Source organism: Quercus suber, unplaced genomic scaffold (assembly GCF_002906115.3).
Source record: "Quercus suber isolate HL8 unplaced genomic scaffold, Cork oak 2.0 scaffold_702, whole genome shotgun sequence".
Lineage (NCBI taxonomy): Eukaryota > Viridiplantae > Streptophyta > Magnoliopsida > Fagales > Fagaceae > Quercus > Quercus suber.
In genome coordinates this window covers 343,336-353,061 of record NW_027070143.1, presented here as the reverse complement: position 1 = coordinate 353,061, position 9,726 = coordinate 343,336, and the positions used below count along the sequence as shown (strand labels likewise).

General features: G+C 35.9%; 1 protein-coding gene across 1 annotated transcript; it reads right to left on the bottom strand.

The window, feature by feature from the left end:
- Nucleotides 1-4,022: 4,022 nt before the first annotated feature.
- On the bottom strand, nt 4,023-4,679 carry LOC136064528 (uncharacterized mitochondrial protein AtMg00810-like). Its single transcript, XM_065766390.1, has one exon. It carries the CDS (start codon nt 4,677-4,679, stop codon nt 4,023-4,025), a length of 657 nt encoding a protein of 218 aa, XP_065622462.1.
- Nucleotides 4,680-9,726: the final 5,047 nt, after the last annotated feature.

Here is a 9,726-nt window from a genome sequence, read left to right as displayed (position 1 = left end):
TAAAGTTTTAAAATCTTGCACTTTATTCCTCGATTCTTGGATAGACTTGTATGGTTTTAACACTTGAACTTGAAATAAGGTTCTTTGAAGCATTAAACACATCCTAGATCTACCCAATTACAAGTAAAGTGCATCTTGTCAAAGGATTAGCCAACTACATAAAATAGTGATATATGTTCCTAACAATGAATCACATATGTCTTAACAATCTCCCTTTTTGGCAATCCATGACAAAACCACAACAAATAAATGAGATATAAGAGAAGTCATAAATCACTCAACTTATACTCACTTGTTGAATACAATAAAATCTATTCTAACACAAACTCTTGAAAAACTTGTATTTCTGAAACACTTTAAATAAAACTCATTAAGACATCTTAGTGTGAAACAGAAATAAAAGATTGCATACATTAGATAAGAAACATGAGTATAAAGAAAGAAACAACACATGGAGAGATAGGTGAAAGAACATACATCAATATATATAAACCAAATATAAGTACAATGTATGTCAAAATGGTCACAAGACCAATATACAAGATATAATGTATCTGAAATGGAGAAAAAAGAAATAAGATACATAAAGTCCTCACTACATTCCTCAAAAAACACACACTCTCCCTAACAAAAATCTCCTATGCTAACCCTCCCAATGACTACTCTCTTATCCAAAACTATTCATTTTTGTTACAAGTGACAAAGGGTAAGAGTCTTAAGTAGACATCTCGTCATTGCTAGGTGAGCTAGCATCTCCATCCCCATCGTCATTGTCGTTAGAGTCATCATTGTCCTCGGATGCCTCGAGAGGAGGAGAGGGAGACTTTACAAAGCCACCAAGGCAAGCCTGTCTTTTCGCAATACAGCCGACAAAGGTGTTCACTTGATACAACTCATTAGTGAAAGTGTCAAGGCGAGCATCCATGCTCTAAAGCTGCGCCATGATCGCATCCAAAGCCACACCACCCACAGAAGAGGAGGGAGCAAAGGTGGATGGAGTAGAAGGAGTGGGAGAAGCTGTCGTACAGAACCACCTCGAACGCAGTTGCGCCTCGCTCCGTTTAATAGTAGCAGCGTCAATGGCACACATAACAAGGAAGTGGTTGGAAATGGGAAAGGGAACAAAAAAATGGCGAAGATCCTTGTGATAGCCGAAGGGAAAATAAGCTTATCATGGGTCGCCGTATCCCTATAGACATCTATGATAGAAAGAATGAAATGAGAGGAAAAATCTTTAGTGAGATGCTCTAAAAAAGAAAGTAAAAATCGAGCACGGGGCTCGGTAATAGAGTTATAGTGAGAAAGAGGATGCAAAACAAAAGTCATAACCATATTTATGAACCTAGGACCTTTAGCAAAGGTCGAACATGGAGTAAATTGATGCTTGCCCCAATCAAAGGGACATTCACAAAAAGCGGACACAAGCTCGTCTTTGGACACAATCCTCAGACACTCACAACCAGGGTAGTCAAGATGCTCTACCCTCAGGACATAGAGCACATAGGATACAATATCCGGTGTGACCACAATGCGCATACTTCAAACGTGAGTAACAAAAAGAGGTACTGAATAATCAAATCCATGCATATTGGAGTAGAACTCCTAGATCAGCATGAATGGACAAGTGACCGAGACGTCACATAGTGACTCCCAACACCTACTGTGAATGACAGTGGGTAGGTCAGTGTCGGAGAAGTCCGACAAAATGACTTGGCATTCTGAATGAACACCTCGTCGAGAAAAGTTCTCCGAGAAGTCCTTTTAGGTTTGCTCATCATGGAACCAGACATGAAAGGGAGTGGGGTTAGAAGAAGTGGATGCCCCAGAACGAAGAGGGTTCTGGGACGGAGTAGATTTTCGTTTAGGTGCCACGACGCAACTAACCGAAAGAAGGATAGAAAAAGAGACAATCAGAAAAGTTCCAATGCAGTTCAATATATAAGAATATAGAGAATGTAAAGTACGTATGCATGAAAATGCATGAGCATGTGATATGCAATAGTAAAAACATCATGGGTTTAGCCCAATCCAATCCTACCAACACACATGTTTGCAACAAAGTAAACACACACCTAAGAATGCATGAAACATTATTATAGTGCAAATGAGATGCAATGCATGATGTTTTAAGATCAAAAATACACAACCCATCCTAAAAATTTCACAATAACTTCATCAATTTTGAAAAAAACCCAAAATTTTCAAAACAATCCCAAAAAGTTAGGTCAATGCATGAAATGTGTGAAAAAAAAAGGATTAGGACCCTTACTAAGTGAAGAAAAACTTGATCTAGGCCAAAAAATCCTTGAGGATGAAGTTTGGAATGAGAGAGAGAGGTTTAGGGAGGTGAAGAGGTAATAGGAATCGAGAGAGATCAAGAGAAGTGAGACCCGAATCGCGTTGACCTTATATATAGAAGCTCAGTAATTTAAAAGGGCCGACAGATGCAGCTATTGAGTAGGTGTCTAGAGGTGTCCACAACAACTTTCTCAATGAATCGAGGAGCTATCGAGAAGCTGTCGAGATTGCGATAAAAAGAAGCTGAAGAGCTTGATAGATAAGCCAAGTGTCGAGAGGTGTCGAGGAGCTATCAAAATTGCTTAAAAACAATTTTTCAAGAAGAGAAAAACACAGACATGAATGCAATCAAACATGCAACTCAACCAAGGATCCAAACAACATTTTAATCCCTCAAAAACATCTTTCAATCAAGAAAAATGTAAGCATATAGATCCCAAAACACACACACACACACACTAAACAAGTCTAACCAATTTTATATTTCAAAAACAAGTTAAGACAATTTAGTGAGCATACATTAACACATTCATTCCTTGTGATGACCAACTCACATTGTACCTGCACATGTATCAAAAGTAGCAAAGAATATTGCGTGTTGTGTGTGAAAAACATCACAAGATTGCATAAGTGTCTACATGTTATGACGATTTGAGTTATGAGAAAATCACTTTAACTCACACACAATCATAACTGTTTGATGGAGACTATCACCTTCGAGGTACATCCTATAACTCCCACATCTCCTAGAATACATGCTTGCAATCATATATAGCATTTTGATCTTTTTGCTTTTATTTTTCTTTGCATATATTTTTCTTTTAAGCAAACCATGCATGAGCATATAAAAGAGAGAAAAGAAATACCCAATGATGTTAAGCATTTGACATTGCACTTTTGCTATGCCGAAACATATGGATATCATTTCATGATTGGTGGGCAACAGTGGCAAGATAGTTATTTATGCTTTTCTCTTAGGATTTTCTAGTTATTCTTATAAAAAAGAGTGATACAAGTGTTAAGTACAAAAGATCACTTAACTTTACTTATCACAAACACGAGCCACAAAACTCACTTGCTTAGTTGTGCATAGAGATGCTCATCTAAGTTATAAAAGATACAAAGTTTAGAAACTTTGTTTTAATGGCCATCCAAGGTACACAAGTACCAATGTACACAAACACACACACACATTATTTTTGTTTTTGTTTTGTTTTTTTTTTTTTCAATTTTTTTATATGAAAAACAAAATAAAATAAAACTAAAAACTAACCAAACAAAAACATGTTAAACAAGACAAAACCATGCATAAAACTAGATGCAAATGCATAAGGAAGGAGGAAGAGAAGAGGAGATCAGTCCATGGAGATGACACCAATGTTTTGGCGAAGGAATTCAAACCGTTTGCTGTCAAGAGGTTTGGTAAACAAATCAGTCTTTTGATCATCAGTGTGAATAAACTCAAGAGTAAGAGTACCATCTTCGACAAGCTCCCTAATGAAGTGATGTCGGATCTCTGTGTGTTTAGTTCGAGAATGTTGAACCAGATTCTTAGAGATGTTAATGGCACTGGTATTGTCACAGTAGATGGTAAGATGCTCTTGACAAATACCGTAATCATGGAGGAGTTTTTGCATCCATAGAAATTGGGTGCAATGGCTACCAGTAGCAATATACTTAACTTCTATAGTGGATAATGAGATGGAATTTTTCTTTTTACTTATCTAGGAGACAAGATTATTACCCATATAGAAACAACCCCTCGATGTACTCTTTCTATCATCACCATTCCCAGCCCAATTAGCATTAGAATACTCAGCTAAGACATCATTTGTGTCCTTGCTGTACCACACACCAAAGTCGGCAGTGGTTTTGACATACTTTATGATTCTTTTCAAAGCAATCTTATGAGACTCTTTGGGATTAGCCTGATATCTGGCATACACTCCTACACTATAACTAATGTTAGGTCTATTAGTAGTAAGGTAAAGAAGACTACCTATCATGCTTCTATAGAGAGATGAATCTACACTTTTACCTAACAAGTCAATAGTGAGTTTAACATTTGGGCTCATAGGGGTTCTAACAAAACTAGCAGATTCCAAACCAAATTTCTTCACAAGATTTTTAGCATATTTAGGTTCAAATAAGAATATACCTGATTCTTGTTGACGAATCTGCAATCCAAGGAAGTGAGTTAGCTCTCCAATCATTCTCATCTCGAACTCGGCCTGCATGAGTTTTGAGAAGCTATGAGCAAGTTCATCCTTAGTTGACTCAAAGATGTTGTCGTCAACATAGACTTGAGGAAATATAAACTCGCCATCTTCCCTCTTTATGAAGAGAGAGAGTTTGATCTGCTTTTCCTCTGGTGAACCCATGTGACACCAAGTATTGTGTGAGCCGATCATACCAAGCTCTAGGGGCTTGCTTTAACTCATAAAGTGCTTTCTTGAGGTACAACACATGATTCGGGAAGTGTGGATCAATGAATCCTTTTGGTTGAGCCACATAGACATCTTCTTTAAGCAGCCCATTCAAGAATGCAACCTTTACGTCCATTTGGTAAAGCTTGAACCTCAAGTGACATGCTAGGGCTAGGAGAATTCTAATGGACTCCATACGGGCTACCAGTGTAAATGTCTCATCATAGTCTATTCCTTCCATTTGTGAGTATTCTTGAGCTACAAGACGAGCCTTGTTGTGGATCACATTACCCTTCTCATCAGTTTTATTGCTAAATATCCATTTTGTGCCGATGATGTGCTCATCCTTCGGTCTAGGTACCAAAGTCTAGATATTATTTCTCTGAAACTGAAGCAGTTCATCATGCATAACTTCAACCCAGCTTTCATCCTGAAGAGCTCCCTCAACTTTAGTGGGTCTAACCTGTGACAAGTAACAGGAATAAGGCACAAAGTTAGCAACACATTTATCAACTGTACGCTTCCTTAGTGTAAGTTCATTCATGTTTCCCACAATAACTTCAGGAGGATGATTCAATTTGATCCTGGAAGAAGGTCATTTCTCTTCATGGGTTTTAGAATCAGGTGAAGTAGATAAGTCTGTTGAATTTTCAACAACACTTGGAGTATCTAGAGTACTAGGAGATGCACGCTCTTGGTCAACAATTTCTTAAACTTCTGTGGGCTCGGCAGGAAGAATCTCTTTGGGGATTTCCTCACCAAATTTCTTAGAACCGAAATATAAAGATTCATCAATAACAACATTTATTGTTTCCATTACCTTCATGGTTCTTTTGTTGTATACCCGATAAGCCTTACTTGTAGAGGAGTATCCTAGAAATATTCCTTCATCACTCCGGCAGTCAAATTTTCCTACATTATATCTATTCTTGAGAATGAAACAAGTATTTCTAAAGATTCTGAAATATTTAACATTTGGCTTTCTTCCCTTCCATAACTCATATAGAGTCTTCTTGGTACTAGGTCTAAAGTATACCCTATTAATCATATGACAAGCAATGTTGACGGCTTCTCCCCACAATTTTCTAGCCATATCCTTGTTGTGCAACATTGCTCTAGCTATCTCTTGAATAACCCTGTTCTTCCTTTCTACTACACCATTCTGTTGAAGAGTAATAGGAGCAGAGAATTCTTGAGATATACTTGATCTTATACAAAGGACTCCATATATGAGTTCTCAAATTCTTTACCATGATCGCTTTGAATTCGATCAATCTTCAGGCTCTTTTCATTCTGCAATCTTATGCACAAAGCTTCAATGTGCTCAGGAGCATAGACTTGGATCGTAGGAGAATGACCCAAGTATACCTAGTGAAGTCGTCTACCACAACCATGATGTATCTCTTTCCACCAAGAGACTTAGTTTTGGTTAGACCTATAAGATCCAGATGTAGTAGCTTTAATGGTCTAGATGTAACAAATGTCTGAGTGCCTGGATGTTTAACCTTTGTTTGTTTCCCAAGCTGACATAGTCTACATACCACATTGCTCACTCTACTGAGATTTGGTATCCCCAAAACTGATTCATGCTTAGATATAATTGAAAAATGTTTGTAACTTGCATGTCCCATCCTTTGGTGCCATAGATCTTTATTTAGTAATTGAATGCTATTGCACACAATATCAGCATCAGGAACCAATCCATAACAATTATCTAGAGTACGAACACCACTCATGAGCTTCTTTCCAGACTCATCCATGACAAGGCATTTTCCCTTTGAGAATAGTACCATGAAGTCTTGATCACATATTTAGCTTATGCTCAACAGGTTCACTCTCAGACCTTCTACGTATAAAACATTTACAATGTCTGGTAGTCCAGGTAGAGATATGATTCCCTTTCCTTTAATTTGTGACTTGCTCCCATCACCAAAAGTGACATTACCTCCTTTCTTAGACTCGAAAATCTTGAAGAGAGATTGGTCTCCAGTCATATGTCTTGAGCAACCGCTGTCAAGGTACCACAAACACGTGTCCATAACCTTAAATGCAGACTTCATTATGAAGCACACTTCGTGCTTAGATGACAGATCATTAGGAATGGTGTTTTCTCTCATCTGCCTTTTATGAGCTAAACCTTTAACTTTCACTCTTCTCAGACGAACTCCTTTGCACATTTTCATTCTAAGACAATCTAGTTTTCTCTTTGTCAAGCTGATATCTTTTCCAATAGACATCCTAATAGAATTCAAATAACTTTTAGACTTGCATTTTCTGATACACTTAAACAAGTAGAGATTAGAAAAACAAGATGTATTTGAAAACAAAGATCTCTTCAAGCCAGTTGCAGCGATGACAACAGGGGTCAATGGATTACACAGCAAAGATTAAAACCTAATCAGAGTGTGCTTGCTTTGATACCACTTGATAAGCCAAACACGTATTGACCCCTTTTGATGAATTAATTAATTAATTAGCCAAGTTTATTAATTAATCAAATTAACATGCAATTGTATGTGGTAGCATAAATAAATCACCAATAACTAAAGTATGTAGCTGAAAATAAATTGACAAGATATTTGTTTACGAATGGGGAAAACCTACATGGCAAAAAACCTCACCGGGTGATTTTAAAGTCACAATTCCTGAGAATCTATTATTATCAAAACAAGCGGTTACAAGTAAAAGAATCCCAGTACCTTATATCAACCTATAGTTGAACCCTTATCCAATACCTAATTGGACTTGTTCTGTAGTGACAATCTCTCCTTTTCAATGCACAGCTCCCAATACGTGACTAACTAATTGCGCGGATCCCAGTATGCAACTTGATCACCAACTTGAGAAGGATGTTGGTTACAAAATTCTTCAATTCATCCAAACGATGAAGATCATGAAGTTGCTCGATCACAAAACCCTACGATGTACAAACACAGCAGCTTCTTCAAGAATTAGGGAAAACTAGATTTCCAATCACACTTTCTTCACACTTGTGGAATTGTGCTTTTGTGCAACTTGTGTCACATTTTATGGCCTTTCACACTTTCTTCACACTTGTGGAATTGTGCTTTTGTGCAACTTGTGTCACATTTTACGGCCCTTAAAATAATCCTTATATATGTTTAGGGTTGTAAGAAAAGAAAGCCTAAACATATACTCACGGATTGGATGAAAAATAGTCCTGAAAAAATGAACTTCATAAACCTCGACAGATACCCTATCTATTGAGCTAGTTGTCAAGTCACAGGCTTCAGCAGCTTTTAAACCTCGATAGATGCTAGCTGTTGAGTTTTAAAATCCTGCACTTCATTCCTTGATTCTTGGATAGACTTGCATGACTTTAACACTTGAACTTGAAACATATTGACCTACCCATCTTAGATCTATCCAATTACAAGTAAAATGCGTTTTGTCAAAGGATTAGCCAACTACATAAAATAGTGACATATGTTCCTAATAATGAATCACATATGTCCTAACAAAAAGATTATAGACTAAATTGAAATATAGTGTAAAGGTTAAGGACCAAATATGTAGTTTACCCATATTTTAATTGAGGTGTAGAGAATCATCTTCTTGTATTTTGAATTGTGTCAAGTTTTATTTCACATGAATGTATTTTGAATTAGAAAATTTCAAAAAGAATTGTGATACACTTTATTTTAGATTTTCTAATCTTATGATCTTCTTTTTGTATACTAAACTGTGACAAGTCTTATTTCATATTGATGGTTTTGAATTAGAAATTTTCAAAAAGAACTGTGACAATTTATATCTTGATATATGTGTGTATATATATATATATATATAAGCCAAAACTTAGAAAAAATCAAATTAGAATTTAATTGGATTTCAATTGAAGTCTAATTTTATGCCAAGTGTCCAATTGAACTTTCTTAAATTTGGTGAACCACAATAATGACACTGCTTCAATCTCAATACAATATAATATTTATTACTGGACTCATTTTGAGATTTATAAAAACAAAATTTATTTTTTATTAAAAAAAAAAATTCTGGTTTGTCTAGCCCACTACTAGCATGTCACTTTTTTTTTTTGAACTAATATTACTTTTTTACTTCCTCATAATCATTCATCACATCAATTCATAAAAAATTTGTAATAAAAATAAAAATTTAAGAGTATGTTTGGTAACTGTTTTTTCCCCTTATTTTTTGTTTCCAAAAATAATTTTCTATTTTTGAGATTAAAAAACTTGTTTAGCAACCCAAAATGGACAGAAAACAAAAACTGTTCTCAAAACTCAATTTGTGAATGAAACTGAAAACATGCAAAAGGCTATTTTCAGTTTCTATTTTTCAAATGTTAATAAAAACACGCATTTGATTTAATGAATCTATCTCATTTAATGAGTTAACATTAAAGTTCAAATCCTAATAACAACATATTTTAGTATTTTCTATTTTTTTTTCAAAAAACTATTTTTTTTTATTTTAAATTTCAACTAATTTTTTTATTTAAAAAATACAAGAAAATTGTTTTTTCTTTATATTCCTAAAAACAAGTGTAGTGGCAGGTTTTGGTCCTTAAGCCCAAAAGATGAATGGATTAAGGTCCAAAGAGCCCAATATAATGAATTTGTAGAGAGTGAGCTTAAAAGCTAGGCTTCAATGGGTCCACGATCGTGTACCATGAATCAAAGATAGCAAGAAAGTAAAGAAGAACAAGTTCTAAGCAAAGAAAACCTTCCTCGGCAAAATTCAAGAAGAATGATCTTGGCGTATATTTCTTTTAGACTTGGATATTATTATAGTTTTTGTTACTACAGTGTTTCCTCTCTTGATTCTTTGATCCCCTGTCCCTGGAGGGTCTCTTACATTATATAGGTCCTTTCAGGTGATCTTTGCCCTCTATTTGCTAGTCATCCTGGCCACTACTTAAGTACCTGTCCCATTAGACGCCCTCCCCAGTCTCTTGTAAGTTGGGGCAATCAAGACAGCACTGTCCAAGGGTTTTTTCCACATAAATGCGGCCAGGGGG